This window comes from Podarcis filfolensis (assembly GCF_964270895.1).
Source record: "Podarcis filfolensis genome assembly, chromosome: W".
Classification (NCBI taxonomy): Eukaryota; Metazoa; Chordata; class Lepidosauria; order Squamata; family Lacertidae; genus Podarcis; species Podarcis filfolensis.
Window position 1 is genome coordinate 7047652 of NC_139619.1, and position 16568 is coordinate 7064219.

At 47.5% G+C, this 16568-nt stretch overlaps 1 protein-coding gene across 1 annotated transcript in view; it reads right to left on the bottom strand.

The window, feature by feature from the left end:
* LOC310753755 (inositol polyphosphate 5-phosphatase OCRL-like) overlaps positions 1-16568 on the bottom strand; it is a gene marked incomplete at both ends in the record, with an annotated part of 237429 nt that overhangs the window by 84672 nt on the left and 136189 nt on the right. The window contains 8 exon segments of the mRNA XM_083595099.1: positions 2558-2660; positions 2744-2855; positions 3672-3799; positions 4501-4585; positions 5109-5158; positions 5161-5215; positions 14546-14569; positions 14949-15133. Coding sequence (XP_083451225.1) covers positions 2558-2660; positions 2744-2855; positions 3672-3799; positions 4501-4585; positions 5109-5158; positions 5161-5215; positions 14546-14569; positions 14949-15133 — 742 coding nt within the window.

The following is a 16568-nucleotide window of genomic DNA, read 5'->3' on the forward strand; positions in this document are numbered from 1 at the left end:
GGATCATAGAATTGTGGAGTTGGAAGGGACACCGAGGACCATCTAGTTCCGTTATTCCCAATCAGGGGTCCGTGGTCCCATCCCTTGCCTCCCTCCAACTAATTTTCTCTCATTTTGGCATGGCAATAGCATACATTTTATGGGCGGTCTTGTTGTTTTTAGTATACCTAAAATCCTTTGCTTATTACCCACATTTTGTTCAAAAAATTGCTTTGCAGAGGTAACTACCATAGAGTTATCAAATTTTTCAAAAGTAGGGGGTCTGCGGCTTGGCTTTTGAAAAATAAGGGGTCCTCAGTAATCAGCCAATTAGGAACCACTGATCTAGTTCCATCCCCTACAATGCAGGAATAATGCAGTTGGCCTATACAGGGATCAAACTTATGACCTTGGCATTATCAGCACCCCGCTCTGAACATCTGCGTCACCTTCAGAGTTGTTGTTGTGGGAGCTGTAGTTCACCAAAGTAAATATTGAAAGGATCCTCTTTTCACATCAAGGACAGACCATGCCAAACATCTACCTTATGCACAAAATTGACTCCCCAAGCTCTTCTTGTGTTTTAAGACGCTGGGATGTGGGGAGCCGGAAATTCCACTGGGCTGGCAGAAGCCCCTTTTGTGACTCAATAGAGCTCTGTCTTCAACCCCAATTTTAGTTTGGAAAACTCCTCCCTTTTTCTTTAACACACTCCCCTCCCCCCACTTTCCTGCATTCCACTCTTTTCCATATCGAAAGCAATTTCTAATGTCCACTGCCAGGACCAGCTGAGGATGTTTTTGCTTGAGGCAGAAACACCCTGAGCCTTGCCTCTGCTTCTCCTTTAGGAAAGGAGGCTGGAGAGGAGCAGGTTGTGTTGGCAAAACCCTCACAAGGGCCTGACCGTGGTCACAATAGTGGCATGGCTGCAAGCATGGTGCTCTATGGACCTTGATCTGCCCCCCCTTGAGCCAATGGCCTCGCAACGCCTCATGCGCAGGTTGGCCCTGCCAGTTCCTAGGGTGCCCAGTTGGATTATTTCAGTGGGGAAGGAGGAAGTTCCCAATCCTGTTCCACTGCTCTCCGCCTACTCCCCCCCCCAAAGTCATCCATCTAGCCTCCACTCCATCCCACTTCAAATGAAAATAAATAATAAAAGAGCTCCCATCCAGACTCTGCAGTCTCCATAGCTGCTCTCAGAGCTCCAGTCTCCTTTGGTCATTTTGGGGACTCCCTTGAGAAGAACAAGTGGACATCTAGGAGTTGCTGTTGGTGGTGGTGGCGGGAGCAGGGCTCAGCTCCTCCTGCTCTTAAGTGTGCTCTGCTCAGTTCTGCAGCCTTATCCCTTGGCACCAGGTGCACATATGCTCTCATAACCCCCTCAAGCCAAGCCCAGTTCTTTTTCTGCCTCTGTTCTCCCTCCTACCACTGAGCCCTGGAGACAAAGCTTAATGGGGAGAGGGGAGGGCAGACCTCCCCTCAAGAGTCTATGCAATAATTCGCAGCCAGCCGCTGCTGGGCTGAAACTTGCAAGCTGCAAGCAGTATGAGGAAGGAGAGCAATTGAGAAACACCTTGGGGAAGCAATGTAGCCCTCTTTCTGCACCTGCAAGCCTTGTTGTGAAGAGCGAAGTCAGATTCCATGGTATCTGCACGACCTGATGCCCCATGCAGCACCCCCTCTCCACAGCCTCTCCCTCATGTGTGCTGCGAGGGCCCAAGGCGGCTACATTTGGAAAGTCTGGCTGAGCTTCAGAGCAGTGGAGAAACCAGCCAAGGCAAGTGTAGCTCCCCTCCAAACACCAGAACAATCTCTGCACAACGGATCTTTCATTTTGAAACAACCGCTTCCCAATAAATTAAGAGTGTGTGTGCACCAAGTACAGGAACCCAGGACAGAAAAGCAGAAAGACAAAGTTGCAGAACTTGGGGTCGGGTGGGGAGCCCAACCCAACCCAGCTGTACCCACTGCCTCAGCTCCCCTCCTGCTGCCCAGCCTGCGCCCCCTCCTCCTCCCTGGTCCCTTTAGGCAGTGCTTAGTGTCTCATGAAGAATGAACACCCTAGAACTCTACTTGGCAGAATGGGGACAGATAGCTGAACTATAGAGAGCAGGCTAAGGCATACGTGGGCCACAGTGGCTGCCCTGCCCCTTCTTGATGAGCATCAAGGCTGGGGGGACAGAGAAAGAGGTCCTGCAATCCCAGGACAGGCCAGGAATCCTTATGCCTGGTACCCACCAAGAGTAGCACATGCTCAGCTGCAGCAGAAGGGGAGAGCGTGGACTACTGCGCAGGGACTGAGAGCAGCAGTGGTGGTAGTAGGATGGGCAGGGGAATGACTGTCCTCCAACAGGGTCCCTCCCCAAGCACCCTGAACCTGCTGCCAATGCCCTGGAACCATGTGGAAAGCCAAGTGTGCAACCGTGTCAGGAGTCAAGAGGAAAAGGTGGAAAGGGCGAAGCACAGGGAAGGGAGCTGGCACATGGCAAGATGGCACAAGGGGAAGGGCAGGCACCAGAGAACAGAGGCTGGGCCTTGCCTCTTCCCTCCCAACTTCGTCTCCAGTCACGCTTGGCACCTTTCGTAGTCATCCGCCCCCAGCAGGAAGCCCAGGAGGAAGCCGATGGCACTCGGTAGAACGTTGGGCAGAGGCCGTAGCAGGAGGCTGGCGAAGAGGGTGGCTGCAGGGAAGCGAAAACATTTGCATGAAAGGAGGCGGGAGCAGGAGGAAGGCCAGCTCCCAGCCAGGACAGACAGGCCTTACCTAGCATGTTGCCACTGACGTTGTTGCTCTCAGAGTATTTCTGCAGCTCCCGCAGGAAAGCCACCACGAAGCGGAACATATTCTGGTGCGACCGCGGCAACTGGCAGATCACCTGCAAGACAGGGAGGGGCGGTTTGGAGTTTCAGTGCAGAGCTTTGCTAGAGGAGGGGCATGGATCACTAGCACGGTGTACTTGTTATGTTTGCAGGTTTAGACCTGGCATAAAAAAAAAGAATGTTTAAAATGGTAACTGGACTAGAACTCTGCTGGGAACTTTGGGGAATAATACAACTGTAGAGTCGGAAGGGACCACAAGGGTTAACTAATCGAACCCCCTGCAATGCCTAAGGTGGGACTCGAACTCAGGACACTGAGATGAAGAGTCTTATGCTCTACCAACTGAGATGTCTTGGGGGAAGGGCCATAGCTCTGCAGTAAACCACCTGCTTTTCATGCAGAAAGTCTCAGGCTCCACCCCCAGCATCTCCCAGGAGGGTAGGGAACATCCCTTGTCTGAAATCCCGGAGAGCCACTGCTTGTCAATTTCGACAATACTGAGCTAGATGGCCCAGTATATGGCCGCTTCCTGGGTTGGAAATTCAAGCGAGGTTCACTGAAACAGGTGGGCTATTGTTACAAGTCCTGGTCAGAAAGCAAAAAGGCAACATGTGCGCACCCCACCCCCCTCCACAACCGAGAGGGATGGTTATCAAAGGAGACATCAGCAACCTCTGCAGTTAACAAGGCTTCCCAGACCAGACTAGCCCTCCTGCCAGTGTGCCGGTTTACTGGCTTTCAGGGATGTTTTAGTGGATTTCCTGTTACTCGCGGCAACATTTGGACTAGATGACTTTGGAAATCCCTTCTGATTCTATGCTTCTGTACACACCACAGACCAGCCAGGAAGAGATGGGGCTCTGGGGCCGACCTGGCGACAGAGGTGGCTGTCATGTGAGCACTCAAGGCAGCGCTGATAGAGTTCATAGCAAAGGACCGGTTCTGGCACTGCCTCCAGAAAGATGAGCAGAGCTTCGGCCACCGAGTGGTCACTGCCAGCTATTGACAGCCTGGCAAGGGAAGTGTTCTGTCCTGTTACCTGCAGCCTGCCTCCTTCCCAGGCTGGTCCAAAGCAAGAAGCTTGGTCCTTATACATCTGGGCCCACCTTGCAAGTTCCCCCTTTTGGCGCAAGGTGGACCTTGAACCCGCAGCCCTGAGATTAAGAGTGTCACGCTCTACCAGCTGAGCCATCCCACTGTAATTATCCCACACCTCCCCTCTTGACGAAGCTGCCTGCAAAGCTGATCTGCCGAGGAAATGTCCTTCTGCAGGCATGGTTTCAATCCAAACAACAAATACTAGTGGTCAACTCCAAAAGTGCGGTCAAGAAACCCTGCTTGCCAAAGAACAATTGAACGCACCCTTGAAGCTCCTTTGCAGCCATGTCTTTACCTGTCTCCACACCTGACACCACGTATGATGCTAGATGTGGGGCCTGCGGGCCTGTCAAGGTTCCCCAGCTCTGCTCTACCTAGCCAGGCTGATGTTTCCAAATGGGGGTTAAAGCTGTGAAGCTGTTTGGATGCATGACTGGACTTGACTGTGGGCATTTCATTGTGCTGTGTCCCAGAGCCTTAAGGATGGGCTGGCCTAGGAACCTAAGCCACCAGGTATATAAAAGTGAGGTCCACTCCAGCCAAGAGCGAAAGAAAACCACCAAGCAGCCCTGCTCCCCAACAATGTCCCCCAAAGAGGATACGGATCGTCTCGGGAATGCTGGTGTCCAGGCACTCAATTCTCTCCTGCAGCTCGTCCTGCGTGCCCGGGGTCTGGAAGAGGTCCTCCTGAAGCAGAGTATCACCCATGCATTCGGAAGGGATGAGGTACATCCTGGATAGCATGAAGAACAATCCAGCCCTGGGATGCATAATGTGAGGTCGAGGAATGCCACAATGGAGAGAAGCCCATCACCAAGAGAGCTGGCACAAGGGCTGAGAATTGTATCTCACCTGCTTTCCACAGTAGCATTCCTACTACCCTTCTCCTGATTTGGGGCAATGGGAGAGTGAAATCATTCCCCGCTTCTTCTAGTGGCCAGTCTCAGAGAGCCGCTTTGCTAGGGATAGACAGACAATGGTTGGGAACACTTGGGTTCTTCTGAGCCGCTCTAAGGAATAGTATATGCTGGATGTCCCACCCGCTGCCGCTCCACCAAGGTGCCACTATACTCACAGCAGGAGCTTGTAAGAGCGAGTCGGTAGCTAAGATATAAATCAATTGTGGCGTTTGGAACCTGCACACCCCAAAACTGGTACTGGATTCCAGCCCACACCCATCCTTTCAATGGTACCGTCCCCCTCAGCTCACCTGGTGGCAGGCATTCTTGAAGAGGTGGTCCACCAAAAGCCAGATCTCCTTGGCCGCTCAGTGGAGTCATCACCATCCTGGGGTACGATATCCAGAAACTGCTTCTCCTGGAGGTCCAATGACAAGCGGGACTGGCATGAGAGCCTGACAGAATGTGTGCCTGTATGCATTCTTTCCTTGCTCCAGCTGGGTGGACAAGTCTTGCCCTCTGAGGCCACAACTAGGGCTGGGCGATAGCTGGCTTTCAACACGGTGATATATCACTAGCTAAACATTGCAATACACCAATATATCACAATGTCTGAAATAAGATGGAGCTATGTAGAGGCATTGTCTGGCTTCACAGTTTCCCCCCACATGGTGTTTTTTGCATAGTACACACACACATCATGATTCGCAATATATTGCCAGGTCATAAATTATGAAACCAGTCTCACTATCTAGATTTCAAGCTGATTTGAAAATATATCTATATTGACCTTTCGCCCGGCCCTAGCCACAGCAAGCATCTCGAGTGGGGAAACAAAAAACAAATTGCTTGCACCCCAAATCCAAGCTCCCCCTCCCCCTATTAATATGCAGCTAGTAATCCTCCCACTCCGGATGTGCAGTTCACCCAAAAGCTTACTAAATATGACTTCCGGAGGCGGCGCCAACGGCAATGGCGGTCTCCTTCTGAGTAAGAGGGAGAAGCCCCGCAGAAAGTGGGTCTATCCGCTACGGCGAAGCGGAGACCCGATCGGAAATCGCAGGCAGAAGGAGCCTGCGAGCGTGGGACTCGGCGGGCACCATTTGCGCCCCCCGAATCAGCGAAGGAACCCCGCAAGGGGCTCCGGAGCGTAACGGGAGGCGCAGTGCTGAGAGTCAATTGCTCCTTCTGTGGGGTGAAGCCGCGTAGCTGTTGCCGGAGAGCGCTGACCTTTTTCCTGTGACAATTCGGCTGCTAAACTACTACCCGTGAGTAGGTGAAATTAAAAGATTGGACTTGAAGAAGAAAAAAGGCGTTAATTTGGCACTGAAGCGGGAAGGTGTAAACAGGAAGTCCGCCTCCCGTTTCTGTAACAGATCAAAGCAAAGACGTTTCTATGCTAATACTTGGAAAGCGGAGCTTTTAAAGTCTTAAATCGAAACATCAAAGCGAAAGAACTCCCCCCCAGATTGGGAGAGGGGGGGAAGAGGGAAAGTAACTTTATTTCTTCTGGGAAAAATAGAGGTAAAACTTTCTTTTTTTTTCTGTTGAAACTCTTGGGAACGGACTGCCAGGCTTATGAGAACTGCTACATTGGGACTCGCACTACTTATGGACATTGTAACTTTTTAATGATTAACTCTGCAAGGGAGATACATTTTGAGAGTCTTCTTTGGACTGGAAACTGTTGCATGTTTTTATTGAAGGGGACATGGAAAGTTAGAAAAGACTTTTCTATTGTGAATTTTATGGCTGCTACAGTGTCCCCCTAGAGGAATATTGAAGTTGTGCATTTAGTTGGGGGAATTTTCCACTGTGGACATTAGGGAATTTCCACGGTAAGATCTGACCTTGACTCAAGATAAAGGGGGATGACTGAACAAAGAGCAACAAGATCAGGCAAGGTCAGAGTGCAGCAGCCCAGTGCTGTTTCCCAGCAACGTAGAGCATCTGTACCCGGCCTTCCTGTGACACAGGAGGAAGATCTGGCAGAAGTTGAACCAAAAGGAATGGCCTCAGAAGGGGAATTTACTTCTGTATTAAATAAAATTTATGAGAAATTGGAAGGCCTAAGTAAACAAGTTACAGAACAATCAAATAAAATTGACGGGAATACTGCCAGCATTAATTCAAATACAAAATCTATTGAAAAACTGCTGGAAGAATCTGCGTCTACTCGAAAAATAGCTGAGGAAGCAAAAGAAAAAGTAGCGGCTGTGGAGGAAGAAATAAAACCTATGCGTAAACAGATTGGGGACCATCAGTCTTTATTGTCTATGATTGAATTAAAGGAGAAACAGACAAACCTGAGGATCAGGGCCGTGCCGGAACTTGAAAAAGATAATCTGAGCGACTATCTTACACAGGAATTTGGGAAATTTTGGAATTTGGAGCTGGAAAAAGACTTTAAGATAGTGAGCGCCTTTAGACTTGGAAGAGGAGGGAGAAAGAACAGGGTGAGAGACTGTTTGGTTACCCTCCGAACGAAAGAAGAGAGGGATAAAATATTGAGTGCACACTTTCAGAAGACCTTGGAGATTAACGATTCGAGAGTCGAGATTTTTAAGGATATACCGAAATATCTTTTGGACCTGAGAACCAACTACGGAGACTTGGTGGCCCTACTGAGAAGAAACAGCATTGTCTTTAGATGGGAATTCCCCCAGGGATTATCTTTTACCTATAAAGGGAAAAAGTTCAAAATTAGATCAGTGGAAGATAAGGAAAAATTTTTGAGAGACTACGAAGAAGACTTACAAAAAGAAGCACTAGAAGAGTTAAGAGCCCTGAGACCAGGAGTTTTAGACACAGCACCACTACCTTTGGGATTGTACAAATCAAAAAAAGGGATACCACCGTCAGAACAAGAAGAGCTTTTGGGAGCAGTTGGAGGAAAATAGAATAAACACATCATGTCTCTGCAATTACTAAGTTGGAACATTCATGGTTTTAACTCCCCGGAGAAGAGGAAGAAAGTATTCCATTTATTGAAAAAGGAACAACTGGACTTAATTTGTTTACAGAGAGCCAGTGTGGTGTAGTGGTTAAGAGCGGTAGTCTCGTAATCTGGGGAACCAGGTTCGTGTCTCCGCTCCTCCACATGCAGCTGCTGGGTGACCTTGGGCCAGTCACACTTCTTTGAAGTCTCTCAGCCCCACTCACCTCACAGAGTGTTTGTTGTGGGGGAGGAAGGGAAAGGAGATTGTTAGCCGCTTTGAGACTCCTGAAGGGGAGTGAAAGGCGGGATATCAAGTCCAAACTCCTCCTCCTCCTCCTCCTCCTCCTCTTCTTCTTCTTCTTCTTCTTCTTCTTCTTCTTCTTCTTCTTCTTCTTCTTCTTCTTACAGGAAACCCATGTGATAAGGCTCCATAGGAAAGTTCTAATTAATAAAAGACTGGGTCAAGAATTTATTTCATCGGACAAAGTTAAAAAGAGAGGAGTCGTTATCTACGCCAAAGAGAGTCTATCACCGAAATTTGTTTTTAAAGATGAACAAGGAAGAATTGTTGCAATTGAGATTCAATCACAAGGAGAGAAATTTTTGATTGTAGGAATTTATGCACCAAATGAGGGGAAGTCTGAATTCTTTAAGAAATTGCATGAGACATTGTTGGACTATATGGACTATAACATTATTATGATGGGAGATATGAATGGAGTGGTATCCACAAACATGGATAAGTCGCAGAGACAGGTGGTAACCAAAGATGGCAGACTACCAAAAACCTTTTTTGAACTGACTGACAATATGGACTTGATTGACATTTGGAGAACTAAGAACCCCCTTGGAAGAGAGGGAACATTCTTCTCTGAAGCCAATATGACTTGGACAAGAATTGACCAAATATGGATAACTAGAGGACTGGCACCTAAGACTCGAAAAGTGGAAATTTGCCCAAAAACTTGCTCCGACCATAATGCGGTGAAGATGGAGATGAAACTAACACCAATCGGTTCCTTCAGATGGAGGATGAATGACACCTTATTCAGAGATCAAGAGGTTATCAAGAAGGCCCAAAAAACCTTGAGAGACTATTTTGAGATAAATTTGAATACTACGGTTGAAAAAAGAACAATCTGGGACGCAAGCAAAGCGGTTATGAGAGGGTTTCTGATTCAACAGAATGCAATAAAGAAAAGAACTCAAAATGAGAAAAAAGATAAAATTTTGGGGAAAATAAAAGAGGGAGAGAAGAAACTAAGAGCGAAACCAAAATCGCAAGAGATTCTGAGAGAAATTAAGTTACATCAAGTACAATATATGAAAATGATAAATCAGGAAGTGGAATGGAAAATTAAGCAGATGAGACAAAAGACATTTGAATCGGCTAATAAATGTGGGAAACTGCTAGCTTGGCAGATGAAGAAAAGACAAAAATTAAACACCATTACAAATTTGGATGTAGATGGAAAGAACATTCAGAATCCATTGGAAATTAGAAAGTGTTTCCAGAGATATTTTAAACAACTATATACACAAGGGCCACAGAAAGAGACTGATTTAGACCAATTTTTAAGAACAAATGGACTACAAAAAATCTCTCAGGAAAATAAGATAATGTTGAGTCACAAAATTACAGAACAGGAGGTGGAAGGTGCCATTCAGAATATGCAGTTGGGTAAATCTCCAGGGCCAGATGGTTTAACCTCCAAATACTACAGATCTTTGAAAGATTGGTTAATTCGGCCACTAAAGGAGGTTTGCAATGAAATTTTAGAGGGGAAAAAGGCACCGGAGTCGTGGCAGGAAGCCTACATTACACTTATACCAAAAACTGAGTCTGAGAAGACGCAACTTAAGAACTACCGCCCCATATCCCTGCTCAATGTGGATTACAAAATATTTGCTGACATTTTGGCTAACAGGTTAAAAAAAGTATTAGTGGAAGAAATTCATAAGGACCAAGCTGGCTTTCTTCCAGGTAGACACTTGTCAGACAACACGAGGAATATAATTAATATTTTGGAGAAGTTGCAAGTGAACATAAATACCAAAGCAGTTTTAATTTTTATAGATGCGGAGAAAGCCTTTGACAATATTTCTTGGAGTTTTATGAAGAAAAGTCTTCAGGGGATGGGGGTTGGCCAAGGGTTTGAAAATGGTATAAGTGCAATTTATTCAGAACAAAAGGCTAAACTAATTGTTAACAACGTGGTGACAGAGGAATTTAAGATAGAGAAAGGTACACGAGAAGGTTGCCCAATCTCCCCACTGCTTTTTATTTCAGTCCTGGAGGTTTTGTTAAATATGATTAGAAGGGACCGTCTGATTAAAGGTATTCAGGTCGGAGCCAAACAATACAAATTGAAGGCTTTTGCAGATGACTTAGTTTTGACGTTACAGGAGCCAGAATCTAGTACGAAAAGAGTATTAGAACTGATTCAAGAATTTGGTCATGTGGCAGGATTTAAACTGAACAAGTCAAAAACTAAAGTTCTTGAGAAAAACTTAACACCGATTGAGAAAGAGAGGTTTCAGAAGGAGACTGGTTTAACATTAGCTAAGAAAGTAAAATACTTGGAGGTTAATATGACTGCTAAGAACTTAAACTTATTTAAAGATAACTATGAGAAATGTTGGACAGAAGTGAAAAAAGACTTAGAAATATGGTCAAATTTGAAGCTTTCCTTGTTGGGCCGAATTGCAGCTATAAAGATGAATGTATTGCCAAAAATGTTATTTTTGTTTCAATCCCTGCAAATTTTGGACAAGATGGACTGTTTCAAGAAGTGGCAGAGAGAGATTTCTAGATTTGTCTGGCAGGGCAAGAAGCCTAGAATAAAATTTAAAATATTAACTGATGCAAAGGAAAGAGGCGGATTTGCCCTGCCAGACCTTAAACTTTACTATGAATCAGCAGCATTCTGCTGGTTGAAAGACTAGCTGCTTCTTGAGAACACAGACATTTTGGATTTAGAAGGTTTCAATAATGTTTTTGGGTGGCATGCATATTTGTGGTACGACAAGGTTAAAGCACATAAAGCATTTAAAAACCATATTGTCAGGAAAGCATTGTTCAATGTCTGGATAAGATACAAAGACTTATTGGAAAACAAAACCCCAAGGTGGTTGTCACCAATGGAAGCGAAGGCTCAGAAAAAGCTCAATATGGAGGCCAAATGGCCGAAATATTGGGAAATATTGGAACAAGAAGGAGACAAATTGAAATTGCAGAGTTTTGAGAAATTAAAAGATAAAGTGCGAGATTGGCTTCATTATTATCAAATAAGAGAGGCCTATAATTTGGATAAAAAAATTGGCTTTCAGGTGGAAAAATCAAAATTGGAAACAGAACTGTTAGATCCCAAAACTAAGATACTTTCAAGAATGTATAACTTGCTGTTAAAATGGAATACGCAGGATGAAACGGTTAAATCTGCAATGATTAAATGGGCACAGGATATCGGTCATAACATCATGTTTGCTGACTGGGAACAGTTGTGGACCACAGGTATGAAATTTACGGCATGTAATGCCTTAAGAGAGAATATTATGAAAATGATATACAGGTGGTACATGACCCCAGTCAAGCTTGCAAAAATATATCATTTGCCCGATAATAAATGTTGGAAATGTAAAGAAATTGAAGGTACATTCTTTCACCTTTGGTGGACGTGCCCAAGAATCAAGGCTTTCTGGGAGATGATATATAATGAAATGAAAAAGGTATTTAAATATACCTTCCTGAAGAAACCAGAGGCCTTCCTTCTGGGCATTGTCGGCCAATTGGTGCTAAAGAAGGACAGAACTTTCTTTATGTATGCAACAACAGCAGCAAGAATACTTATTGCAAAGTATTGGAAGACACAAGATCTACCCACCCTGGAAGAGTGGCAGATGAAGATGATGGACTATATGGAATTGGCGGAAATGACTGGCAGAATCCGAGACTTGGGAGAAGAGGTGGTGGAGGAAGACTGGAAGAAATTTAAAGACTATCTTCAGAAATATTGCAAAATTAATGAATGTTAAAATTATGTTCGGATTGGCAATAAGTGGTATTCAGCAACAAAAGTTAATAAGAATATGCAAAAGTGAATTGATAAATGGATGAAAATATAGAGTTACAATATGTTATGATATAGAGTTAAGATAAATGAAAGAGGGTAAGGATTTGCTGAATTGGTTATGTAATCTGGGGAACCGGGTTCGCGTCTCTGCTCCTCCACATGCAGCTGCTGGGTGACCTTGGGCCAGTCACACTTCTCTGAAGTCTCTCAGCCCCACTCGCCTCACAGAGTGTTTGTTGGGGAGGAAGGTAAAGGAGAATGTTAGCCGCTTTGAGACTCCTTCGGGTAGTGATAAAGCGGGATATCAAATCCAAACTTCTCTTCTTCTAACATTTTATTTAAATTGTTGGAACCTGCCCTGGGACCTTAGGGTGAAGGGCAGGAAATAAGTAACAAAAACAGCAACAGAACATGGATGGGCCTTCATAGGTTGATGGGCTGCAGCCCCAGCCAGCATGATGAGATGATGGGGTCACATGTTCACCACCCCTTGTCTAGAGCACGTTGCAGAGGCAGTGGTAGAAACTGAGCAACAGCTGGAGCCCCAGCCCACGACTTTGTATGGGCAATGCAGCACAAAGCAGCTGGTGAACCATGCCTCCGGCCTCCTTCCCATCTTCCTCTCCAGAAATGTTCAGGGTGGTTAGTTCTATCTCAAGCTACCACATTCAAGAGAAAGAGAAAGAGAGGAGGGGGGAGCAAGAGAGCTTTAGGAGCACAGCAATGGCAAGCAGCCCATCACTAAAAGGAGTTGGCAAGGATGGAGAATTTGATCCCCTCATCCCCAGGGCAGCTGTTGATTAGGACCCAGTTCATCCCCCCTCCCCCGCCGCCAATACTCCCCACCCCTGTCTTGAGAGAGAGAGAGAGGGGGTGTGTGTGTATTGGTGTGGGGAATGACACATGCTGTATCAGAGACTTAGTGCAAGAGTAGCTGGTGCATGCTAAAGAACACAGGAGCCTTGCTGGGTTAGATCAGCATTTTGTCATAGCTGTCAACTTACAGATTTGAAAATAAGGGACCAGCAGTCTTGAAAATAAGGGACCAGCAGCCAAAATAAGGGACCTGCAGCCTCAACTGTTCCAGGCACTCCAGTCTTCCTGTCCTCGTGCAGTCTGGTCAAACTCACGCTGGTAGCTTCGAGAACACCGTCCAACCAACTTTGTAACCAGAGGTTCAACTGAATAGAATCTGAATCACATGCACCACAAGGCCTATGCAGCCTCAACTTAAGATGGCTCCCCGGCCTGGCTTTGCACTGCAAAGTTTGCAGCAGCACGTGCAACAAAATGGCGTCCAGCATTCAAAAACCCCCTCAGCTTGCATTAACTAGCCACACACAAGGCATGCAAGCTCCACCCCCCCAGTCGTTCTTAGACTTCTTATTGGGTGAGCAACACAGCCAAGCAACACAGTTGGAGCCTCCCTCCTCCCTGACCGGCAGGGAGGGAGGGAGAGGAGCTGCTTCCTTTGAAATTTAAGGGACATCATTTAAGGGACATCCATCAATAAGGGACAGCAGCGGGACATGGCGCTGGAATAAGGGACTGTCCCTTCAAATAAGGGACACTTGACAGCTATGCATTTTGTTCCCACAATGGCCAACCACATGCCCTTGGGAGTCCATAGGGACATGGGGACAATAGCACTCTGTCCATAATGTTCCCCAGAAACTGGTAAACAAAAGCATGTGGTTTGTGATAATAGTGGCAAGAAATAGCCCTGACCGGTAGCCACTGATAAACATATCCTCCATGATTCTAAATGTCTACAGCTGTCCAAATTGACAGTCACCACTGTCTCCTTGTGGCTATGATAATACACCCAAGTCTATCTGATTTCGAGAGGAGTGACATTTCCCTGAGCCACCCCAAAGCAGCCACTACCGCTTCCCAAATGCCAGTGCTCGGGTGGTAAGAGTAAGCCAGAGTGCCATAGCCTGTGCAGCAGTTGCTGAGCACAGAGACAAGGAGAAAACTGGCTCTTGGGGCCAGAGGGGGCTGGCGCCTGCATCATGAGACTGAGCTTTCTGCCTCCCGGGCTGCCAATCGCAAGCGGACCCAGAGTCGAGCAGTGCAAAATCAGTTACAAGCAGTGATGGCAAATTCTGGTTTCGTCTCCGTTCTCCTCTGCCGAGTTCTACAAGGGCCACGTTGAGACTAGGGAAGAGACCAAAGCAGAGAGCTAGAGTCACCACCTGGACTGGATTTGAGTCAGAAGGCAGGCAGGTGCGGGTTGCCTGAGAGGAAAGTCAGGTTGGTGGGGTAGTGCCTGGTTTGCCCTAAGGGACTAGCTGCCACTGCATGGAGCAGCTGCTGATCGTTGACAAGGGCAACTCCATTTACGTGCCTTCGAGGCACATGCACACTGCCGCAAAGCTGGAAGGGGCACTTGAAGGAGCAAAAATGTGCCCCCCCAAGAGCACAAAAGCGGCAAAGTGGCATGGAAACAGCATCTCGACTCCCTCCCAGGAGCTTTGGCACTGACCTCTCAGGCCTGTGGAGAGTTGGAGCAAGGAGTTTTGCAGGGAGGCTGCTGGTTTACAAAAGGCCTTTCAAAAGGGTTTCCGGAAGTTTAGAGGGTGTTTGCAGGCTTTTCCAATGCTGTCCCCAATATACGCAATTTCATTTAAACGCACGGTACCTCGGAACGCAACCCCCGTGTAAACGGGGCGTTGCCTGTACCTGATTTGAGCCCGCTACAAGAACATCTAGAGGATAGCAAAACAACTGTTACCTTTTCTAGGAAGCTGTCTTCTCCCTGAGATCAGAGGAGGAAGGCAAGAGCAAAAGACAACCAAGGGTGTTAATGGCACAGGCCCTGAGAAGAGAAAGAAACAGCCCGTTGGCTGAACAGTATCTGGGCAGATGGCAGGGAAATGCACACGGTTCAGTGGCCCTGCGAAAGGGCAGGTGGGAGGACCACAACCTGGGATGACTCAGTCAAGGCAAACAAAGGGCATGAACAGCACACAGGAAGCGGATGCACAGCTACAGAAGCTGAAGCTGAATGCAGCGGAGGACCCCCAGCCCCCACATTTCTGAGTGGAAGAGCAGCTGTTTTTCAAGCAGGCAAGCAGAGTGGGAAGGGTAGACATTCAGCACATGAACCTGCCAGGTAAATCAACCCCTTTCCCTACCAGGTCAATAAGTCTGGTGACGGGAACTTCGCCAATCGGCTGCCTCATCCAGCACAAGGCTTCCAAGGAGGTCCCGAAGCAGCTTGGTAGGTAGCTCCCACTGATGATGAGGAAATAGTCCTTGCCACGGTCAAGGTGAAGGACAAAGATAGCCTCAATCTTCTCTTCCTTCCTGACGTACACATCTAGGGAAATGTCCACCGTCTCACCTAAAACGGGAGGAGGTCAGGTAGATACATTCTTTGGCACAGCCAAGTTGGCTTGTCTGTAAATTGAAAGTTAAGACGGTGAAGAATTGAACAGAAGGACACAATAGGAGGCTGCTGGATCAGGCCAATGGCCCATCTAGTACAGCATCCTGTTCTCACAGGTGTATGGGGGAAACCTTAACTTCAAGAATTAGGAAAAGAAGCGACTCAGTTCCCACCCCCACCCCACTTTCCTCTCTAGTCCTCCAAAGCAGCAGCTGCACAGAAGATGGTGACAGGATACTGGGGGGTGAGAGAAAGTGATCCTAACAAAAGAATATAAAAAGGGAAAGGATTTTTGCGCCCCCAATGTAACTTTCTTTTTTAGTTTACATTTCATTGAGTTTTTAAAAGTTTGGCTAGTTCTATATTGTAATGGTTCTAGGGGTTGCTCGTGCGTAAATCGGCGCCACACCTGGCTGCGTTACCTGGGTGAACTCTTTCTGTCCAGACAGCCACTCACCCGTGGCTGTCTCAATCGCTGGCAGAATCCGTCAGTGGGCGTTTCTTGAACTTCTTCCAGCAAAGAAGCTCTCTGACGCCTAGTCTCCGCCTACTCTCCCTGCGCGGAAGCCTTCTGCGCAGGGAGGGTGTGGGCAGCGGAGGACCCGTGCTCTCCCCGCTGGTCTCCGGCGAGGAGTCATGGAGCCACCTTGCCGATTCCCCCATCTGCCCCCCTTCTCCACTGGTGCTACGCTGATTTCCTTCCCCAGAAGATGGGCTGCTTCTCTCCCTCCCGGGACGCTCTCCGGAATCCCTCTGGAGCCCTCCCTCTCCCTCGGGCTCCGATGGCAGTTCCCTGACATCCACCTCCTCCCCAGGACCCCCTCCACCCCCGGCGCGATTTTCCGATTCAACCTCGTCTCTTTCCTCGGCCGACGATGCGGGGAATCCCCTGAAGGAGCTGTCACCATCCTCTGAGGATTCAAAACCAGCTTCCCACCTGCTCCGATCTCTTCCCGCAGGGTGGACCTCCCAGTCTGATTCTTCTCCCTCTGACACCTCCCCTCCCTCCTCTTCGGAGGCAGGAAAACCCACAAAGTCCCCTTCGTCGTCTGTGGTTCCAAATTCTTCCTCCCAGAATCTTGCTAGTGGTTTTGGCTTATCCGGGAACAAACTGTGGAATTCTCCCACCAGATAGCCGTCATTGATTGATTCAGTGGGGACCCACGTGTTTTCTGACCTGGGTTCTCCCTCCCAAGCTGCCAAGTACTCCACCTGGCGACCTCGCCACCTTGAATCGAGTATTTCCGTGGCTTGATTGCGGTGTTCCCTCTCCTCTACCAGCGGGTGGGTGGTGACTCCTCCCTCCCGCCCCGGAAATTCCCGCCCCTCTCTGTACGGTGAAAGTAGGGACCTATGGAACACCGGA